The 24,191-nt window shown below is 31.6% G+C and overlaps 1 protein-coding gene across 1 annotated transcript; it reads left to right on the top strand.

Annotated features, from left to right (window-relative positions):
* Positions 1–3,812: 3,812 nt before the first annotated feature.
* LOC149887930 (uncharacterized) lies at positions 3,813–20,535 on the top strand. The gene is made up of 4 exons (XM_090088485.1): positions 3,813–3,962; positions 9,111–18,683; positions 19,683–19,712; positions 19,838–20,535. Exons 2-3 carry the CDS (start codon positions 9,119–9,121, stop codon positions 19,688–19,690), a joined length of 9,573 nt encoding a protein of 3,190 aa, XP_089944611.1. The 5' UTR covers positions 3,813–3,962; positions 9,111–9,118; the 3' UTR covers positions 19,691–19,712; positions 19,838–20,535.
* Positions 20,536–24,191: the final 3,656 nt, after the last annotated feature.

Raw genomic sequence — 24,191 nt, 5'->3', positions numbered from 1 at the left:
GAGGAATGTTGATGATTGTCATATGTAATCCAATCATTAACACATAATTAAATTAATGGTTAAAACTTTTGAATACTGCGTACATGTTTTAGTCTTTATCTAAACCATTAACACATGGTTAAAAATGAACTGAAAATAGTCCTAAGATGCATTAACCATTTTCAACGATTTAATCAACCATCAACACATGGTTAATTTTATCCATTTTTTTGTAATTGCAACAGAACTTATTAGTATCTTAATCGCAACCATTAAGCAACCATCAACGCATGGTAAACCTTCAACCATTGTAGCACTATAAATGCCATCACCCAAACAAGATTTATTACTGCACTCTTGACAAATTTCATGATGTTTGGCACAATTGGAATACGGGCACTGATGCAAGCATTTTTTTCAGAGAGCAATTTGATGGTTTTCTTAAAGATTGCTAAGATGTTTTCACCTGGTTTTCAATTAGTTTCCAACCCTCTGTGTTCAGAGAATTTAATGCCGCTAGAAGGAAGGTTAAGAGCAGTGTAGTAGCAATTGCAGATTTTAAGTACAGAATTCCGCCAAGTATGTAATAAGTTGAATTTCAACGTGTTGGAACATCTAAACTGCTCATTTTTATATCTTGTTGTTTGTAAAGCTCAGAAAAGACTTTGAATATGAAGCATTAGTGCAAATCTGTCGGTATTTTTCTATCAAGCTTACAGCACTCTGAAGTGAAAAAAGTTCTTTTTTGATCACAAGTTGAAGTGAATGATTCAGAAAGCCAGCAGACTTGTAAATACACTTTGGTTTTTTGGAAACTCTTTTACATTTGCTGCACTGTCTATTTAGCAGACTGTGATCTTGCTTTTTAGCTCCCACTCTTGTGCAACATCCGACCTTTTTCTGAGTTTGAATCAGTTTTTGAGCTATTATCAACCCAGCCTAAAATTGTAGGTTGTAAAATTACAGTCCTCTGCCGCTTGGATTTGATGCTAAATAAAGGAATTTTTCCTTTTTTTTACTTATAAGAGGCTCAAATTGATCTAAAGTTGGTATATTTTCAGGATTGCAGGTTGTGGTTGTGAATCAAGCTTTTTCTGTTACGAGATTTTTGGAGTAAGCTAGGGTGCCAAAATTTTACTAGAGATGAAAATCCGCTAATTGAAGTTTTGAATTGTCCGATCCACGAAAAATTTTCACATTACAGTTATTGCAAGTATTAGGAATCTTTAGCTGTTTTTCAAAAAGTTTCCACAAAAATCTTCTTGCCGTGTCCCTTGTACCCTAGATTATGCCCCCAAAACGGTTAAAACACTAATATAGTTAAAGATCCCGCACTAATTTAATAAAAAAAGCCGAAACTTAAAATGAATCTCTTAATAAAAGTTTCGGTTCATTACGGAAATAGTTTGAGGTATGGATCTAGTGTTATGTGTATAGAATTAGGGTTGTGTTTGCGTTCGTCAGTATATTTTATCATACAGTATAACTCAATAAACATTCTATTAGTATGTAATGCTCATTCTATTAGTATGCACTCTTTTATTCATTAAGTTTATATAAATACAAATAATACTCTCTTGCTCTACTTGTTCAATGCTGTTTTTATTAATTACTCCTCTTTCTGTTCTTCTTTTTTATACGAATATCTCTTCTTCATTTGAAACGGCCAAATTCTTTTGTTTATTCTTCTTTGATTAATTTTTTTTCTGACTTCTGTTTAGTTCCTTATTTCTTTTTCTCTTTTATTCACTCATAAAATTCTTGTTTATTCAAATATTTTTTCAATCACAAAATATTCTCTTTAAAATTCTTCCTAAAGGCTTTCTGAAAACTCTTTTTTTTTTTACTTCTCTTTAAAACTCCGTCTTCATCCATCTCCCTCTGTAAAACTCCGCCTTCATCCGTCTTCATCTGTAAAACTCTATTTGTTTAAGCTTTTTTAGTTTTTGGACTTTTCCTAGTTGTTTTTTAACTTTTCTTCTTTCCTTTTTATCGTTTATCGAGTCTTCGTGTTGACTTTCCCAGTTGTTTTTTTTTTAATTTAATTTTTCTTCTTTCCATTTTATCATTTACTTAAGTCACAGGTTGATGAGTCATCGTGTATACGTCTTCTCCTGTCATTGTCTCCGTCGGTGCGTCTTTTCATAGTTGTTGTTTTTGACTTAATTTTTTTTCGCTTTTTCATTTATTTATATGTAGGATTGACAAGTCATCTTGTGAGCGTCTTTTCTGATCGTTGTTTTTTTAACTTGATTCTCCCACCTCACAACTTGCGTATTTATTTGCAGAACAGTTTGTTCCGAATGATTAATCTTTTTAGAACTTCGTGAAATTCTTAGAAAACTTAACTCTAGGAATTATTATTTACCAAATGATACAACATATGTAAATTACGAAGGATTTATTATTTGTTGCGTAAAAAGAGAAAGCTTGAGTGTAGGAAATATTATATCTTTAGGAATTATTGAAGATTATAGTTTAAGGAAAGTTTTAGTCCCAATTTCAATAAAAGTTCCTTAAGATTTGTTATCGCTAATTTGCTTCTTCATATTTCTTTGGTTGAAATTGTTTTGAATTTTTCTATAAACAATACTTTTGATTTACTGTTGACTGAGTGCAGAGTTTTTTAACACTTGCACGGGGGCATAACTAGGCTATAGCATGCGTGGCTCGTGTAATGGGCACCTACTAAAGGGGAGCGCGAGAAAGCGTCTGAGACCTTCTTCAGGGTATAAGTGTAAAAGCGAAAATAAAAGAATACTTTTATAGATACATGTGTATTAAAAGTTTGCGTAATCGAAAGTCCCAAGGATTAACGCCCGCATTTGTTTTCGTTTGATGGTTTGGTTGTCTAAATAAATTATCATTCCCATTCATCTTGCTTTGTGTTCGGTACTTGAAAAAAGTGCAACAAACTTAAATATTTTCTTTTCCTATTGTTTTCTATTGTAAAATTCAATGCTGAATAATTCTCATTGAAATTAAAGAATTTGGTCGTTCACTAAACATGATTTTACTTAAAAAGAATGATTGGAGAATAAAAACTTGAATCAATTATGTAACCTGGTTTCAATCAAAATTATTACAATTGATTTAATCAAAAATTGATTTTGCTTGGGATCGAGTTTGATCGATAATTCCAAATTCCGAACTAGGAGAAACATATAGATAAACTAAAATTTGGTGAAAAAAATAATACTTAATACATATATATATATATATATATATATATATATATATATATATATATATATATATATATATATATATATATATATATATATATATATATATATATATATATATATATATATCTATATATATGTAAATATATAATGTATTTGGTGAAAAAACAGATCTTAATATATTTTTTTCTTGGTAAAAAAAAATGACTCTTATTGCTTAAAGCTTAAAAATTTGTTATCTCTAAATTCTAATCTCTAAATTTTGCTTTAATTGTTGTTTAAAACTATGAATTTCTTTTCAGTAAACTTCGTAATTTTGCATATTAAATAGAAAAATTCCGATGGAATTTGCGATCAAATGCGATCAAATTCGGCCCAAATGCAGAACCCCTAGATTATGCCCCAAACGACTAAAACAGCAATATAATTAGAGAATCATCAAGATCCCGCACTAAATAAAAAGAATGTCTAAACTTAAAACAAACTTTCGAAAAAAAAAAGTTTTGGTTCATTACGGAAATTGTTTAAAATATAAAATAGATTAAACTTCTCAGAACCTGGTGAAATTCTTAGAAAACTTAATTTTTTAGAATTATTATTTGCAGAGTGACGCAACATTTAAAAAGTATGTAGCGTTTATTATTTGTTGCGTAAAAAGAAAAAACTGGAGTGTAAGAAATATTATATCTTAAGAAATTATTGAAGATTACAGTAAAAGGGAAGCTTCAGTTCCATTTTTCAATAAAAGTTCCTTGAAACTTCTTGTTGTTGATTTGCTTCTCTAGATTTCATCTTCAGGTATATATTAAATATCTTATCTCAGGTATATACTAAATATCTTATCGATAAAATATTTTATTATGAAAAGGATTATAGCTTGAAAATGTTTTGAAATTGTCTATAAGCAAATCTTTTAATTCACCGTGGACTGAGAGCAAATTTTTTTTTTTTTATCACTTGCACGGAAGCACTTACCGAAAGGGAGGGGGGGGAGTGAGTAAAAGGTTTTTTTTTTAATCACTTGCACAGAAGTATAAATAGGGGATGTCATGCATGACTCGTGAAAAAACATTTGAGTCTATCTTTAATTTTTAAATACAAAAACGAAAGCAAGTGTATTAAAAGGTTGCGTATATAAAAAAATATGAAAAGGCCCAAGGATCAACGCACGAATTCGTCTTTCGTTTGTTATTCATTTTTCCGTACTCTTTATACCTCTACCTCTCTTTCTTTCATATTATTTTGTAGTTAAAATAAAGAGATGCCGGATATTAGCAATTGCTGCGTTTTGTATTAAAGTGTTGTTTACAAATATTATTATTTTGTTTTGAACTAATTGTTGAGTAATTTGCTCATCATAACTCAATTACATATCTGGTTAGTTAAACTCCAAGAAATTTTTGTATAATGTGTCCGTAAAGTTTACACAAGGGCAGCCGCTTTATGATATTGGTCTGGTTTTTTTATAACAAAAAGTTAAAAACAAAAAGTTATTTAAATATATTTTTAAAACCTTTGTTTATTATTGTCTTGTTTCTTTAAACCAACAACTTGCCATTTAACGCCCTCAGGGATATTTTTCTTTCTTATTTGGTGAAAGTTTTACAAGATTTTAGATTTGGCATTAAATATTTCACAAAGTATTTAATATTTCATCAAAGTTTTTTTGGTGAGGTTTTGTGCAATAAATAAATAACAAATATTTATCATTTTCAAAGGAAAAGAAAGTCGATTAGATTAAATAAATCATAAATAAAATAATCTGTTAAAACTTAATGGCCAATTTATTCACAGGTAAAAAATCAGTAATTAATTAACTACCAAACATTAGAAAGAAGTTTTGTACGCGCACAAAAAAGGTGCCAATAAATGGAGGAACACTTACTCTAATTAATAAAAAAAAAATACAAAAAAAAAAGATTTTGTTTTGACAATTTTATCATCAAACAACAAAACCAGTATCAAAATAATTCCCCCCCCCCCCCCGCATAAACTTTCAGGGTACACTGTATTAAATGGATCAGGAAGTGAAATTAACAAAGTATAACCAAATCAATTACTAGGTTAATTTATAGATAAGCTTTTATTTTACAAGGATGGCCGAAATATACGTTCGGCCATCCTTGTACATTTATAATATATATATATATATATATATATATATATATATATATATATATATATATATATATATATATATATATATATATATATATATATATATATATATATATATATATATATATACAGTATTGTGAAAAAGTTAAGAACCACTAAATAAAAAAAAATATTTTTTTCAAACAAATTTAATTAATTTTTATTCTAAAGATAATAAAATAGTCTTTTTTTTTCAAACATAGTAAATAGAACGAGAAAAAAAAAATTTTTTTTTTTTGAAAATTAGAAAATAGAACCTATAAAAATAAGGATTAAATATTATGTGTTTGTTTTTTTAAATATTTTTTTTGTGAAAAAGTTAAGAACCACAAAGAAATTTTGGTGCTAAATGCGGCGGAAACGTCTTTTTAAATTTATTTTTTACCTTTTTTGTTTAAATATTTTATTAATGACCGGAGTCATTACCAAAAAACCAATAAAAGTATTTGAAAAAAAGTAATTTTTTTAAAATACTTTTAAAAAATTAAATTTCAAACAAAAAAAAAATTCTTTTCTTTTGATAAAAATGAGTAGAAAAGCTATTACCTATAAAGATCGTGTAAAAGTGGTGCATTTTCACCAGGAAGGTAAATCCGCTCGTGAAATTGGAAAAATAATAAAGTGATCACATAGTTTGGTGTTAACAATCATCAAAGGATTCAAAGAGACGAAATCTTACGTTGATCGCCATCGTTCTAGAAGACCGCGTTTGACGACATCCTATGATGATCGCCTTTTAATCAAGTTGGCAATGAAAAATCAAACCATGCCGAGGCATGAATTAAGAAGGGAATAGAAGCTTTCAAATGGACGTCAAGCATCGGCATCACTTGTGCGTTGGAAACTATTAGCTAACAATATGTTATGGAAAAAAGCTGTTCTAAAACCGCGACTTACCAAACGACATATAAAAAAGCGAAAAGAGTTTTACCAAAGCGTCAAAGAATGGTCTAAACAAAAATGGAAGACAGTAATGTTCATTGATGAGATGAATATCGAGATTAATAGCCGAAAAAACCGAATTATGATTCGCAGGCAGCCTTCAGAAAAATATAATCTCGATTGTATAGTTCAAAGAACAAAACAAGGTAGCGGGTTGGTTGGAATATGGTGCTGCATGACATATTATGATCTCGGTAGGTTTAAATTATTTGATGGCCGATTCAACTCTATTTCTTAAGTCGATATTTTAAATAACAACTTATTACCGTGAATTGATGCACTTGAGCAAAGCTATCCGTTCATTTTTCAGCAAAACAATGCACCATGTCACAGGGCTAAAATTGTCTCTGAATGGTTCGAAAGCAAAAATATTGAGCGTCTAACTTAGCCACTAAATAGCCCAGATCTAAATTGAATTGAAAATCTTTGGAGTTGGCTTGATAAAGAAATTGCCAAGAAAGCACCAAGGAGCCTTGAGGAGCTGCGCAATATTTTACCAGCAATACTTAGAAATGTTTCCAAACATAGAGAATTTAATAGACTCAATGCCAAATCGTATAAATGAGTGCTAAAAAATTCATAATAAAATAACGCGGTATTAGGTAAAAAATTACCGTTTTTTGTTCTGTGGTTTTTAACTTTTTCACAATTTTTTTAAAATAAAAATTACCTATAAAACTTTAAATACATTTTTTTTATTTGTTTAAAAGTTTTTATCATTATTATCATTTTTTATTTTGTTTGCCTATTTTCTAAAATTTATTATTATTATTTTTTTTACCAGAAAAATATATTCAGTTAAATAAAAATTTAAAAATAAAAATAAATTATGATTTGTTTTTTTGGTGGTTCTTAAATTTTTCACAATACTGTATATGTATTATAAATGCATTTGTATTATATAATATGTATATGTATTATAAATATATTTATTGTGCAAATTAATGACAAAATTAATACCTTCCTTAAACAAAATCTTATAAATCTCCACCGAAAGTTAAACTTAAAACTCATGAAAAATTTACTCTATGGCATTGGAGCAGTAAATCAGTATTCAAAATGAAATTTAGTAAAGCAAAGTAGAGATTTTCAAACAAAAAATACATTTATAGTAAATTAACTTATCAGAACAAGATAAATAGCATTACACATGACATTTACTTACTAAACATATATAAACTGTATTTAGGGTTAGGGTTAGGGTTAGAGTTACCCTAACCCTTACCCTAACCCAAACCCCAACCAATCAAATGCCTAATGAAATCTAACTTGGTTTCATATTTTAAAAGGCGGTTATGTAAGCATCGGGTCGTTGTTTTTTTTGATGCATTTATTCGTATACAAATTTAATAATAGATGATCATAAACGAAACTAAAATCTTTGAAGAAAGTTCAATCAACTTTAACTAACTTTAGCTTTAAATCAAATTTCTATTTCAAGGATCGAAAATGCAGAGGATTTTCTGTTTGAACGGATGGAATTTTTTTGTTCCAAAATATTTTTCTTACATATCGAGTGCCGCTAAAAATAGGCAAAATTGAACTCTCCGGAACCTTAATCCGTTTCACCTTTAATTCTATGCCTAGTTTGAAAACCCCTATCTAAGGTATGAAGTCAGTTACAATCACTATGCAAACGTGGCGAAACGTACAAAGTGATGTGGTAAAGGAAAATCCTGAAAATCCTGTTTTTGAAGCTCTTCAAGGATTGCAGCCTGGAGAAGTGTTTTCAATCTTTATGGATACTCAAAATTCAGTATTAAAATTAGTAAGATCTAAAATTGATGCATATAACGCTCTTATAAATCTTTTTAGAACTTCAGGAGGTAACAAATTTGTAAAGAGAGCTTGAAAATAAAAATAAATACTTTTGACTCTGTCATAAAAAAAGAATTCCAAAGTAAAAACGGTTCAAATCATTCAGAAGCAAACGAGACTCTAAATGATGGTTTTAAAACTTCAGGAACTAAAACCGTTTTGCAAGTCGCTTAGAAAATCATTCGTGAAATATTTGTTTCCTAAAAAAGATTGATCGCTGACGGGAAAATATGACTTATGTATATCACTTATATATATAAGTGATAAACACACACACACGCACGCACGCACGCACGCACAAACGTACACACGCACGCACACACGCACACATACACACGCACACACACGCACGCACACACATATTTATACTTCACTTATATATATTTATACAATTTACTCATGTTTATCAAGAAAATCTGAACGGAACTATTTGAATTTTTCATATTAATAAGCACTATTTAAAATTCCGGTTAAATAACCAATTACATTAATACTATCAAAGTGTGTTAAAATAATTAAAGTGTATAGTGAACCGAAGAGTATTACGCAAAGAAAAATTTATTAAAAAAAGTCTAACATTGTTTTTGAAGTTTTTGTTGAATTAAATTATTTTCAAGAAGCTTGAAATTTTTAAAACCAACTTTCAAACCAATGTTCAAACCCAGGTTTTAAAAAAAGAAAAATCTTAAAGTTACAAAACCTTAACAGAACTGCTTTTTAGATATTTTGATATCGATTTTTTTGGCTCTTTTACAATCTGGAGATTAATGATCGTTAAATATCTGGTGTTATTGTTACCAATGAATAACAAGCAGGATTTATTTATTTTTTATTTGGGGTTTATTGATAAATATCAAAAGATTCAGATTATAAAACTTAGGCTTCACAAAAGAATTATAATACGTTAGTTGCCTAAAAATCATGCTTCAAAAACAATTACTCAGTCGAACTTTTTGATGTAATTATTTTTAGCGGACTGAAATGGCAAAATACCATAAACATTTTTTTAACGAACCTTTTATACTTTAGAATTGAAAATGAAGAAAAACTTTCAGAAGGAACAAATGCAAGTTGTTCTTCATAATGTCTTTCTGATGCGTCGCTTAATTCTATCTTCAGATCATACTGAATTTAAGGGCACTTTAGTCCAGTTTATGTTTGACTGTTTGCGCAGTTGGGAAACTCCTATATCAAGTATGAAGTTGATCCAAAACACATTGCAAACATGGCAAAACGTGCAAAGTAGTGACGTAAATGAAAATCAAATTTTAGGGGCTCTTAACGCACTGCAGCCAGGACAAACATTTGCAATATTCGTGCGTGCTCAAAACTCAGTGATTACAATAAGAAGATGTAATTGCAATACAGACAACGCTCTAATGAGTGTTTCTAGAACTTCAGCAAGTAACGAAACTGTAATGAACGCAGGTGATTTGTTTACTACATTCCCTGAGAGAGCGGTTTGGATTCCCTTCCATCGTTTCTTGAGTAAAACATTTGCCTGTCAAGTTGCTGCACTGTGCAATAACATGTTTGACAAAACACTGAAAGAGACATCAAAAGCTGGAATCAATCATGCGGATTCTCGTGATGTTGCTGAGCCATTCTTAGTCATGTCATGGTTCCTGGGAGCAATGTCTGGTACGAAAGAAGCAGTTTATGACTCAAATCGCGTTCAGAAGGTGATAAGAGATGATGTTCTTTGGAGCAAACACTCTGGAAGTCCTTGGCGTCGTTCTGGAGAATGGATCGCAATTAAAAGCGTGCTTCAAATTATACTCGTAACTGAAATGGGAACGAACGAAGGTACAGTAGTTTATAAATCACTGATGATTCATATTATGGTAAGTTTCCTTGACAACTTTTCAAATGCAACAAATGAACAGGATATTCTTATGCAGATGATGAGCAAAATAAGTAGACGAATGGCAAAACTGAAAAAACTAATCAACAAATTTAACGAAAGCAGCATCAGTATTGATTGTTCATTACCAAATTTAACAATACAATGGGTTTCAAGTGTATTGCAGAATAGTTGTAACGTTTTGCAGAAACACAGTAAAATTGCTGAAAATCAATGGAAAGACTATTCGAAGGCCTGCGGTGAATCGGTGCAAATCAACATTTCGGTTCCTAATGCGCATAACCATTTAATCCATAACTTATGTCAAACTGCAACTAGTCGCTTGAGTCAAGCATTTAAAGAAGTGAAAGAACCCCCTAGCTCTTATGTGCCTATTCCTTCATGCGTAAAGCGCTCCGAACCAGGAACGACATTGTTTGAGATCAAATTTCTGGAGTCTTTTGGCCGAGATAATCAAATTGAAGAAAATATATGGGACTTTGAATTGTGGGTTAGAAACGTATTATGGCAAAATTTCTCGCTAAATGTTTCGCAATTCATAAGAGACAGTGATAAACTCTTTAATTTGCTTAAAAAGTATCTCGATTTGAGCTTCCCATTTTACTTGAACGATCCACTTGGATCCAGTCGAATGGTTTTGACAGCATATATGATACTTGCAGTACTGGATAGTAATGCAATAAAAGAATGGCCAATAATGTCTCAATATCGGAGTAGCTTTGATGATAATGTATTTGGTGGACTGTTAATCCCACGTCTTGATGACATGAAAAAAGTGCTCGCCGTTCAAACGTACTTTACAACGAGAAACAAATCCGCGATCTATCCATGCATTATATCAAAACTGTGCGAAACTTCTCTGGGACAAAGAATTGCCGCGGATAATCCTGATATGCAGCAAAAAAGAAACGAGATTCTATTGCATGCTGAACAGCAAAGACAACTAAAGATCTTAGAGTTTCAAAGAGAAAAAAAGCGCTACGATGAGATCATGGTTGAATATAGCAGTATTATTAATCACACAATTGGCTATGATGGTAGTTGCTATATGTGTTTAAAATGCAAATTATTACAAAGTGCCAATTCCATACATATCGATGTCTATGAAGATCCAATTCCAAAAAACTGCATTTGGGAGCAAAACTTGATTGTCTTTGAATTGAGCATACCAACGAGCATTCGTTGCATTCGAGATGCTTTGTTCTTGATACTACATAAACTATGCGGAAATCAATTTCAACAAAGAAGAATGACTCAAAAATGGAAAGATCATCCGCAGTTACGTAGATGGGTCAGTAGCGAATGCTACTCATCGTTGGTTTTCCTTGGTAGCACCGCTGAATTGTTTTCAAATATGAGATTCAAAAGGGTAAGAGTTTCAAATAGTTCTAACTCTAACGACTACTTAAAACCTTGCGGTCTTACCATAAGCCTCTTTTACGAAACGTCATCTCTAAACTTTATAAATGTTGAATTTGAAAAAGCTACCCAAAATATATTTCACACGATGAAAGCGTGGAGCGAGCCATATAATATAGATGAGACATGGATTTCGGGATCTATTCATACAGAAAACGAAGTCCTAGCTTCCCAAGCAAAATGTCCCGAGCATCTTGACATTAATGAGTTTAAAGCATTCGGTTCACTCCGAGCAGGTCATCGATTACAACTTCGAAATCTACTAAAAGCTTTTGAAATGCGCTCATTGAGTTTCGAGATGTCATCGGTGTTTGCCTTGGTGGCACAGACCTTATGGCAAGTAGGGCCTGCAGTTCAGGAATTAAGTGATGATCCCGTTGTTTGTTTTGAGTCTCATTACGATCTCCGACACGATGGATTTTGTTTTAAGCTGATTGAATGTCTTTCGGAGTTTTTAAAAAGCATCAGTGAAAACTGGAAGAAACACAGTCAACTGCAAGTTGTGATTATAATTGCTTTAAGAATGTTTTCGCTATCAAGTGAATCAATCCGTTTGAAAGTCAAACTCCTACTTTTGCGCTGTCGAGATATTGCTGAAAAATGGGCTGAAAAAATTGAAAACTTATTGTCTGGGAAGATTTCATCAACAGTAAAAGACATCCAACAAATCCGTCTAAAGTTAGTCGATGTTGCAGCTTTTGCAGCACTTACTTTTGATGTTGATGAATCACATGCACATCTCATAATTAACAAAAACACATTTGTATCGTGGCTTCTCGCAGTGGCTCGAATTCATGACAATATTCTTCTTAATAATGGCATAGTCGATATGGAAAGAACTAGCTTGCTTCGACGCGTTAGACTTATAGGGTTGCGTTTTGAGAACTTTGCAGTCCAAACTTTAGTTTCAAATAGTGATGAAATATTTGCTAAGTTTCTGTCTTTGCGTTGGTCTGATTTCCACACTGGTAATTGCACAAACAATTGGATGCCATATTTGCAACCTGCTCGTCAATGGTACCACAATGTTTTTGAAGTATCAGCTTATAGGTCGGTAATATTACAAGTAAACATATTGAGCGGTAAGTACTTAGTTAACGGAAATCCAGTCGGTAGACTTCCAAAATCAATTAGCGTATCTCCAGATTATGTGCGAATTTTCGGTACCTGCAATTTTGAAGTGCAACCAGCCGCTGAAAGATCTGGCACATTTGTAACCCTGCACAAACTGCAAGGCTCTATATTTACATTTTCTCTCCAAACTCACGGTCTTGTTGTTGTGGAACGTAGACAAGAAGGGGATGAGTACGAGTTAATTCCCAGTAGGTACTTTGAAGGAGATTTCCCCGATCATTTCGTTTCAAATTACAGCCATTGGCTATGTAAACAAACTAGAGTTTTGTTTTTTCGACCAGTTAAAGTTAATGATTGCTGCTTCTTTAAGTCAGATTCTAGCCAGTGTTTTCCTTACCAATTTGATTTGCTGCAGAGGTGTTTGTTTGATGTGCAGAGGAAACGATATTTAGTTAATATTTGCAGCGACACTTATAACAGTATTTATCATTCTGGCGGTATGAGTCGTCTTGAGTTAAAAAAGTTTGTTCATTTGTGGTTTCAAGAAATAAATACTCAATTTCATTTAAAAAAATATAAGTTAAACGTAGAGTTGCTTCGATTGGGTCTTTCTTTCAAAGAAAAAAATGGTAAACTATTATCACATGAGTATGAGGGAATGTTTGTTGCTGATCACCAAGGTGATTTCGGAACGCTGATTGGGTTGAAAAATGGACTTTTGTTGTGGGAAGATAATCCTGAAGTTAATACACACTTTCTTCGCCGAAGGGTGTTGTTATTACCGTATGCTGAAAATATTGAGTTGACCGAATCAAAAAACTTTTGCGGTCAAAGTGTATCAATCATTTTTGATAACCTTTTGTCTCCTCCATGCTTTGCTTATCATCTCGATGAGCGGCTGTGTGAACTCCGTTGCCCTGCCAGCCAAGAAGCATGCCTTTATCTAGCTCTTCTTCACGCAATGACATCTAGTTCACTTCCAGATCATTTCACGGGATTGACAGGAACTGAATCTTCAATGCGCTTGTTACAGATTGGACGTACATTCTCCTGCAGACCGCTAACACGAAATGCGATTCATCTTTTAAAGAGCATTTCAAATCTAGCGCCAGCTCGTACCTTCTATCCGCCACATTTAAAACATATGCAAAATGTCACTTGGTTGCCAAATCTCCAATCAACATATGGCTACGAAGGACTTGCTTTGGCTGCAAAGCTTTTGTTAAACAATGCAGAGAAGTACCAAGAACTGTTTACTCAAAACATTCTGGAAAACGTAAAAAGTAAAAATACGAATGAGGTCAGGAAGATTCTAAACGAGCGAGCCTATTGGCGTCAAAAAAATCAGCTAAACCCAAGCGCCCGTTTAAATGTAGACAGCGAACAAAAGATTGGTGGTCCATCTTTGAGACAAACGGCATGGACTTACAATTATGAAGAGATCAAAACAGAAACAAAATGGTCTAGACTTCTTATGGAAACTTACTATAAACGGGAAGGCATACGCTTGGATCCTTCTACAAACTTGTGGAGAATTATTCAAAAAAAAAGGCAGCTGAAACAGTCAAACAATATTTCGTTTTCTTCATTATTAACATGGCGCGAAATAAGCATTCCAGATAGTTATTTGAAATTGTATGAATCAGCTCAGAATGTGAATGAACAGAGCTTCTGCCCATTTAACTTTTCGTTGCTGCTATCTTTTTTAGCGTTTAACGGCGAAGACGTCTATCTTCTTTTTAGCCTATTAGCAGTTGCAATAATGAGAATTAACGTTAAGCCGCCGACTGTCAGAGATTACGATCACCTTGAAGAAACAGAGTTTGATATAGAAGCAATTCGTTCTGTAATTAAAGAAGAAATAAAAAGTTTCTATTTTTATTCTTTTCAGTTATCAGTTAGTCATTCAGTTGAAAAAACACAAGAAATGTATGAAAGTTCAAAAAAAAAGGCAATAGAAATAATTGAAGACCAAGCTAAAAAGCAATGGATATCAAGGCGTTTTAAACTTGACTCATGTGATGATATAATTAATGTTCCTATCTTAGAACGAAGGATTAATACTTTGTTTACTAGATGGGGTAATAACGAAAAATTGAAATCTTTTTTTACAGAAATAGAGATGAAAATTCGTGAATGGCAACCATCACTTCCTCTTCCAATAGCAAACCTTTCATATGTACAAGGTTCTGTTCCTTCTTTTGTAAATAATAGTCAAACTTTACAAACATCTTTAAAAACGAATGATCTATATTTTGCGATTGGAAATCTTTCAGATAATCAGGAAGCAGAAAATATTTTTAGAAAGATTCCTTCAGTAAACTGCAATAAAGTGATCAGTAACTCCAATGAGAAAATCCAATCAACACCCTTGGCGTCCCTTATTCACGATCAAGCTAAAAGTAACGATGCTCTTATCCAGTATATGCACAAGTCTTTACAAAAAAGTTCGGAAGCTTTCAGTAAAACTAATGAACTAAGAACAGCTGAAACAATATTTAAAAATGCAGATGAAACAGAAAAATGCAAAATTATCTTAAACGAAAATACATCAAAACTAAGACTATGGTGGAAAGAAGTATTACATGCGATGAAACCACAAAATGATGATTTCGTGGGTCAAGCATTAGTTGCAGGAGGACTATGGAGAAGACTTTGCCCAGTTGTGATTATTCCTTGCATATTACCCTTAACATCTTTTTCACGTGCTTGTCTTGCTATTGATGGTAAAAATGCTGTTCCACAAAACGTTGTAGATCGTGTTGGAGCAGTTATTGTATGCTGGACAGCAGAACAACGTGCTCTTCGAATTCTAAAACTGCTTCGCGACGAATCGCCGCCTGAAATACTTTCTCGAGAAGTAATCAATGAAGGACACAAAAATTGGATTCCCTCAGAGCATCCTGAGTGGCTCATTCTTGAGCTTGAAGGAAACTTTTTGATTCGTCCCTTGCAGGTTGATATTGCACGCAGTATGGTAAATGCAAACGAAAACTTTGTCCAACAGTTGAACATGGGAGAAGGAAAAACTAGCGTCATTGTTCCATTATTAGCAGTTTCTTTGTCTAACTCAGATCAACTTATTCGAGTAACAACTTTACGCTCCCTTCTTTATACCAACTATGAAGCACTTGTTGATAAACTTGGTGGACTTCTGAACCGAAGAGTTTATACAGTGCCATGTCGCCGCGACATGAAGTTAAACGTTTCAAAGATTCTGGGTATTCACCAAGAATGCATGGCTGTTCATGGATTGATGTTGACAACACCTGAGTACCGATTATCTCTCGATTTAAAGACCTTGGAGCATTGTCGTAAAGGTGATGATGATGGAATACAGCTGTATGAATTGCGCTGTTGGCTTCGAGAGCACGCACGCGACATCTTGGATGAAGCAGACGAGATTCTGAATGTCAAATATCAGGTTGTTTACACCATCGGCGATCAGTTGCTTGTTGATGGAGGCGAACAACGATGGAAAATAGCTCAGGCAGTCCTGAGATTGGTTAATAGATTTACTGTTGACCTCTTAAACATATATGGAAATGAAAATATTTATTTCAAAGTTGAAAGAAGTCGTGGTGATGACGCATTTTCGAATATTCGATTTCTCAGCAGCAACCTTGACATGTACGAAACTTTGTGTGGTAAAATTGTTGATTCAGTTCTTGAAAACCAAGTTCCAGAAGTTTCAATTGCAGCAAAGCTTGGCGAAAAAGACAAAAAATATGTTCGATTGTATATTCTCTCTAACAACTTAAGCGAAAAAGTAGAGCAAATGGCCCGATTGAACGAGCTTTTTGATGAGAACCTAATATTGAGAGAAGAGTTGCTGATTTTAAGAGGAATACTTTGCTTCGAAGTCTTGCACATAGCCCTTCAAAAACGTTTGCGAGTAAACTTTGGGGTCAATCCAGTGAGCAAGACTACCCAAATGGCTGTGCCGTTTCGCGCTAAGGATGTTGCTGCGGAAAAAACAGAATTCGGTCATCCTGACTTGGCTATTATTCTAACGCAAATTAGTTACTACATGAGTGGCCTCAACGAAGCTCAGATGGACGATGTATTTAAACGTTTAGACAACTGTTCTTACAAACACGCAGAGTATGAAAGGTGGATATTAGCTGTCGGCATTGATAACGTGCCAAAAAACTTGCATTCTTTGAACGGCGTTAATCTTGATGACATCGAGCAGAGAGAACAATTGTATTCCTTGCTTTGCTACAGCATGAACGTGGTGAATTTCTGGTTGAGTAGGGCTGTCTTTCCCAAGGAATCAAAGCAGTTTCCTCATAAGATTTCGATGTCAGCGTGGGATCTCTGTCTTTCCAAAAACAAGTTTGGTAGTGGAGCAGAAAAACCGACTACAGGATTCAGTGGTACAAACGAATCTCAGCTGCTTTTGCCACTAACAATTAAACAAAAAGATTTACCGCAGGTATTAGGTACAAACGCAATGGTTGTAAGTTACTTACTTCAATCTGAAAATAACTCCTATTATCATTTTGGTCCAAGTGCGAATACATTAGACGAAGATATTATAAACAAAGCTGTAGAAACTGGTGCTCGTGTATTGCTTGATGTTGGCGCACTAATGCTTCAAATGGACAACGAAAAAGTTGCTCAAGAATGGCTAAGAAAACTTTCCGAAAATAAGCAGGTGTCTGCCGCTGTGTTTTTTGGGAAAGACGATAGGTTAATGGTATGCGAAAGAGATGGTCGTAAATGTCTGTTTTCTGTGTCTCCTTATTGTCATCAGCTTGCTCGTTGTGTTGTTTATCTTGATGACATTCATACTCGGGGAACAGACTTAAGATTTCCTTTTAACACTCTCGGATGTGTAACATTGGGTAAAGGACTGACAAAAGACCGTCTCGTTCAAGCTTGTATGCGCATGCGTTTGCTTGGGAAAGGACACTCCATTTACTACTGCGCCGCAAATGATGTACACTTATCAATAACAAAGCAAATGAAATCTAATGACAGACAACCACAATCTGCTGACATCCTTAGATGGTCTATTGGAAACAGTTGTGACTCTGTACGAGACGGACTTTTGCATTGGTCATCTCAAGGGTTTCAACGAGCTATTAAGGATGCCGCTGAGTCTGCCTTCAATCATAAAGTTGTAAATATAAAATCTGATCTAAAAAAACTTGGTTTGCGATGTACCGAAGACGAAGTGATACAGCTATTTCGACTTTACGGAGGATCTCGTTTGTTTGAACCTTTTCCGGAAATCTTAAAAAAGAATCTTAATAGCAGCGTTAAACGTTTTGAGGAAAATTTTGCCGATAAACTTGATACAGCCAAAAACTTTAGTGAAGCAATAATATCGATTGGCAACAATATTTTTTCTCGTTGTAACGAGTATGTTAGTACGTATAAACGCTTCGCTAATATTTTGGATGAGGAGCAGGAACGAGAACTTGAAGTTGAGTTGGAAGAGGAACGCCATGTTTATCGACCTAATCTTCAGTGCCCACATAAACCTACTACTTCGCAAGAAATCATTGAATTAGTGACAACAGGGTGCTTCAAAAGTGAAAGTCTTGTTGATATTATCCCAGTTAATAAAATCTTTGATAGCACAACAAGACTTTCAAAGCTCTTCGTAAGAGACTGTTGGAATCCAGGCTTAATGGTCACAAAAGAATTCACCAAGGTTGTTAAAAACTCTTATAGCAACGTGGAAGATTTTCTACTTGAGATTTCTTGGTTAGTTGTAGTAGATCATGAACCTAGTTTGAATAGGAGATTGTATATAATAATTAGTTCATTTGAAGCAAACGAGCTGCTTCCGATCTTCCGTTCCGCTTCGCAAAATCGCGGTGTGCGACTGCACATGTTTGCCCCTCGTCTGCGTAACTTTCAAAACAATTTCATTAATGAAAAGAGTCTTGTCATCCCGGATTCTATATCACCAGCTGTTGATGATCTTTTGATAGCTCAGCTTTCTGTTTTAAGTGGTGGGCTTTTTTTCAATTCAGAAATCGATCAAGATGCATATTGTAAATTTCTTGGCTGTTTTTCGGAAACAGGAACTACAAATAATCCTTCAAAAAATCCACCAACTGATAAAACTAGTCGTTTAGACACATCGCTCGCAGGTGATAAATTAGAAGAACATAAACGAAAGATGGCTATAGAAGTATTGCGTTCACGTGGACGTTGTTTAGATTCAATATCTTCACATATTTGTCTTTTGCTTTTTCGCGATATTCGATCTCGATTAAAGAACTCTGGTACGACTGATTAAGAACATGATTATTGTTTACTGCACTACTTACGTAATTGGTATTTTTTTGAATAATGTTAAATATTATAATAATGATAATGATGACAATAATAATAATATTAATAATAATAATAATAATAATAATAATAATAATAATAATAATAATAATAATAATAATAATAATAATAATAATAATAATAATAATAATAATAATAATAATAATAATAATAATAATAATAATAATAATAATAATAATAATAATAATAATAATAATAATAATAATAATAATAATAATAATAATAATAATAATAATAATAATAATAATAATAATAATAATAATAATAATAATAATAATAATAATAATAATAATAATAATAATAATAATAATAATAATAATAATAATAATAATAATAATAATAATAATAATAATAATAATAATAATAATAATAATAATAATAATAATAATAATAATAATAATAATAATAATAATAATAATAATAACAATAACAATAACTATAATAATGCTAATTATAAAATTTCACCTTCCAAAATCAAAAAAAAAAGAATTATTGAAAAGTGGCAATAGTATTTTACAATAATAGTTTTCGAGTGAACAGTAAAAATTCTAGCAGGAGTTAATTTAAAAGATAAACAACTTAAGAATTAAGATATAAAACAATGACTTTTATGTTATTTAAAATAATCATTTATGCTACTAATTTAATGTTGAAGAAATGATATTTTTTTTCAAAATGTATAATGTTTTAAATTACAAAAAAAGATAATTCAATTTAAGTGCCAAAAATTATCTTGGTGAAAGTGTTTGCCTTCGTTGTTTATGCTAATTAACATAATTAACATAATTAACATAATGTCCTAATGAGAAAATATTTCACAGGAAAATATTTGGTTGCATTTCAATGAAGGAATTTTTGTTAAATAAAATTTATTAATATAATGAGTGTTTCAATCTAAATAACCTTTTCTCTTTTTTTTTTTTTTTCAGGTCTGTGAATTTCATTAATCATCAACCTAGGTAAAACATCATTAAAAAAATATTTCGTAATTGCTTTAGTTTTTCAATTAAAGTTACGTATTCTCAGTAATTTTTTTATTTGAAATAAGGGACTTAACAGCATTTATAAAAACTTTTTTTTTTAGAAAAATCTAAAAACTGTACCTCAGTTAAGTTCCCAAACATAAAGGTCGCGTGAATGAACTCCTTTCTTTAGAGAACAAATGATGCGTCAATCTCCTGTAATTATGCTGAGAAGATCTTTATTCCATTTCTTGTTTAAACCGATACTTACGTAAAGTATTTAGAAAATGCTGTTAAATATGAAACAAAGATCAGTGAGATGATCTGTGTAATTGAGAAAATGAAGACACCAACTCTCACTCCTTTGGTTGATGAATTGAAAATGTATAAATAACTCTCATTAGATATCATGGAGAAAGACAATTACAAAATGAGTCGTACTTTTTACAAATAAAAACAGAAATTCTGTCTATATCAATTCATCTTTTAACCAGTATTCCTTTATTGCATTTTGTTTATATAAATTATGTGATGATTTAAATATATACTTATATGATGGATATTATGATGAAGGAAGTATATGATGGGATCTTCTATGGGTGGCCCAACAAAATAATATTAAATACTAATTTATAATTGTTGACTAATTTTGATAAATAAAAACTGATTATATTTATCCTTTGGAAAAAACGATATCCCGCTTACATTTATTTAAAAGTTTCTGATAAAGGAAGGGTTCTTCGAGTAATTTTTTTTTTTTAAATATTTTTTATAAATTATGTTGCTATGTTAGAAAATTATACTGGTGTAGGAATTTAGAGACATTATCATTTTCTCGTCTCATTCTAAATTTTTAAGATATGATGCAAAGAGACTTATTCGAAGGAAAAGATATCTTTAAAGTGAAACGTACAACTCACTAACGGTTGTATCCATTTCTTTGATTTTATACTTTCGTTAGGATTATATGCTTGGCGCAGTTACTTTTTAAGTGGACTAAAATACCTGGTGCACAGCAAAGTTATGCTTTTTCTTTCTATGATTTAAAATTATTCAAAGATCAAGTATTAATTGATATCTTTAATCAATTGATAAAGAAATATGGATCAAATTTTGATCAGGAGATTGATAATAACTCTGTCAGCTTTAGGTAAAGTAGAGTATAAATATGTATCTATATATATTGTTAATCAAATTATTACTTTTTTATAAGTTTTTTAAAATCATTTTGAATGCATAATAAGTTTGTAAGTCTTTACAAAAAATTAAAGTTTTACAAAAAATCTAAGTTTTAATTTTTTTAGCCTTAAATCACTTCTTAAACACTAATTTCTTCGAAAATGTAAGGCATGACTTTTTTGTGTAGATATTGTCAAAAGTAGATTTGAAAGGATTGTATCTTTTTAATAGCGGTGAATTAATTACAGTTAACCATTCCTTAAATAAAGAAGGTCTGAATACTAAATTACGAAAAACTTATGAAATTTTAGTAATCGAGTAATTTAAGCAAGAAAATTAGGGTTTAAAAGACGCACTGATTAAGTCTGTGCAGGTACGAAGGTCCTGCCAAATATAAGTAACTATATTTTTTAACAACTTTTTGTTATTATTTTCAAATAAAATCAAAAAAAAGTATTAATAAAGCCTTTTTTTTTTGTCAATATTAGAAATTAAAGGGAAAACCAAACGCTAAATATTTCTGATGCTCACAGTTAAGCAACAATTTCAATAACGTAAGGAGGAGTTTTGGAACTTGATCATGGAACTGCCAAACCCATCTATAAACGTGTTTTTAAGTATCACACCCATCTTTACCCGCGGCGGAGTGGAATAGGATTGATCGGGATGGGATAACGTTTTTCGAAACTTAGATAGCTCATAATTTTGTCTACCTGTTTCCCCCCGAGGAAATTAAACAATGTTCATAAGTTTCTTGCATTATTGCATTTTACATGTTAATATATTCGATAAATAGTATCTTCATTACAAAGTAGACTTATATTTGTTCCAATAAGATGTAATAAAAGCTTTTAAAAATCCAAATACCAAAAAGTAAAAATGTTTTGTTATATTCACTCTTTGCTGCAACGGCACTAATTTTGCTTTAATTTAAATTTTTTTTAATAAAACTTTCATTGTTTTGACCATGAAAAAGAAAGTGAATAAAAGAACAGGTTATTCTTACGATTCTAGTACTCCCTAATAAGTTTGGATAAGCGAGTCCGGCAGTTTAATTAAGTTCGCCATGAGTATTCCCATAAGTGTAAAATCACCCAATTTTATGTGAGTGTAAAATCAACCAACTCCCAATTGTCTCTTTGCTTATTGGTTGCCAAGGTATAACTGATGTATTTGACGCGTTCATTAACAATTTAAATGGCAGAAGTAATACATATGTACTCGGATATTTTGCTATAAATATTAAAGTTGCACAGATATTATGATGATCTTTATAAAGATATTTAGAAAACAACTAAAAAAGTTATGAAATTTAAAAAGTTTAGGGTTGTTTTGGTCCAAACTTAAAATTTTTAAAATTATACAAATACATTTCGATGCAATTTTTATAACTCGATAATGCAAATACATTTGGATACAACTTTTAGAGTTTTGAGTTGTAAAAATATACGATGACATTTTACCTTGTTCCTGAAGTCTGTGCCACGTGAAAATGTGCCACCTGAAACCGCCAAGTTTAATATTGGTTTACTCTACTTTTTAATGCTTAAGCTTAAATATTGGGTATAGCTATGAGTTTAAAAACATTTTTTAGAACCTAAACTAACTTATAAACACGATACAAATATATATATATATATTTGTATCGTGTTTATAAGTTATAAGAGAGAGAGAGAGAGAGAGAGACAGAGAGAGAGAGAGACAGAGAGAGAGAGAGAGAGACAGAGAGAGAGAGAGGGAGACAGAGAGAGAGAGAGAGACTTACACAGAGACACAGAGAAAGAGAAAAAGAGGAAGAGATTTAATTGAAATACCTTGGAAGAACATCTTCATTATGAAATTACATCATGTGCTCAAGTTAGTAAAGTATATCAAAATAAGGATCAGTCTCGATTTACTTCTTTTCTTAAAACCTTTTAAACTTGGAATTACTAACAAAATGGCTAATACATATTGTCTAGTTTGTGCCTATTGTTTCACTAATTTTGGAAAAGTTTCACATAAACTTATTCAAATAACTCCGCAAAAGTAAAAATATTTTTAGGACAGAAAAGTTCTGTTCTAAAAGCACTTGTACTGAAATTGGAAGTTTGAGAAGTGCAATTATAAATTGCTATCTGAGTGTATAAAAAATTATGCAATAAATGCCGTTATGTAATAAAATTACGACACAACTTGTATAAAAATATTGTACGGAATGTTGATTAGGCGTGTATTCTGGTTTTTTCAACAGATTTAATTTTATTATTGAATTAAAATAGTAAATTTAAAAATGTTGATAATTGAGTGCTGAACGAAACATAAAAAATTACAAAAAAGATGTATTCAATTTTTTGATTTAGATTTGATTTAATTTAAAAAGGAAAACAAATTACATTTAGATGATATAGTTAAGTTGCTCGTCGAAGTCAAAAACAGAATTAAAGGCTCAAATTCAGTGTATTTCACAACAACAGAATGCTATTTTAAAGCATCTTGATTTACAGATTGCAACAATTAATCCCAAATTGCCTGAAAATGTAATTTTGCCATTGCAAACATTTGAACAAGTGCAAAATTTTGAAAAGAAATTGCGACATACAACGCTGGACAAGTTGCAGATAGTGAGTTTTTTTTTCAAATGACAAGCTTAAACTATTTTTTCTTTAAGTTTAAGTTATACATAATGTTTAGACACAATATCTTGGTCTTCAAAGAGGTGTTATTTTGAAAGAGACTGTCTGACAAATTACGAAAATGGTCATGACTGATGATTTGGCAAACAGTTTTAATTTCATGGGCCATGGAAACTAGGAAGCTTTTTCTGTCCTGCAGCTTAAGGACATCGTTTGCGGTTAGTAAATAATTGTATGTATATTATTTGAGTAAACTGAAAACTTACTCAAATATATACATATAATTATTTACTATTTGCTATTATTGTTTGAAAAAGAGTGTTTTTGTGAAAGAAGACTTTAGTTTTCATGAAGTCAAGTGACATTTGTCTTGCAAAACTAATATCTTGTGATCAAATAGTTCCGTTAAAATGCTTATCAGTGTTTATGTTCTTTTTTAATCAAATTTATTAAAAATCAACCAATAAAAATCTAAATTCATGTGCAAGCATAGAATCAAGAAAACTTATTTTAGAGTGCTCGCACCACTGACTTGTGATCTTTTCAGATATACAAACCACATCACAGCTTTATAAATGTTATTGTAAAAATACAATGGTAACAACATGGTAATGAGTCCTAAAGTTTCCATTATCTCAAAATTTGTTAATTTTAGGGTTAAATTTTATGGGAATTTATTTAT

The sequence above is a fragment of the Hydra viridissima genome, unplaced genomic scaffold, assembly GCF_058129835.1.
Source record: "Hydra viridissima isolate aposymbiotic clone 2 unplaced genomic scaffold, HvirCarnegie_v1 scaffold_5, whole genome shotgun sequence".
NCBI lineage: Eukaryota > Metazoa > Cnidaria > Hydrozoa > Anthoathecata > Hydridae > Hydra > Hydra viridissima.
The sequence above is the reverse complement of the archived record's forward strand: the minus strand, read 5'-3'. Positions and strand labels throughout refer to the sequence as shown.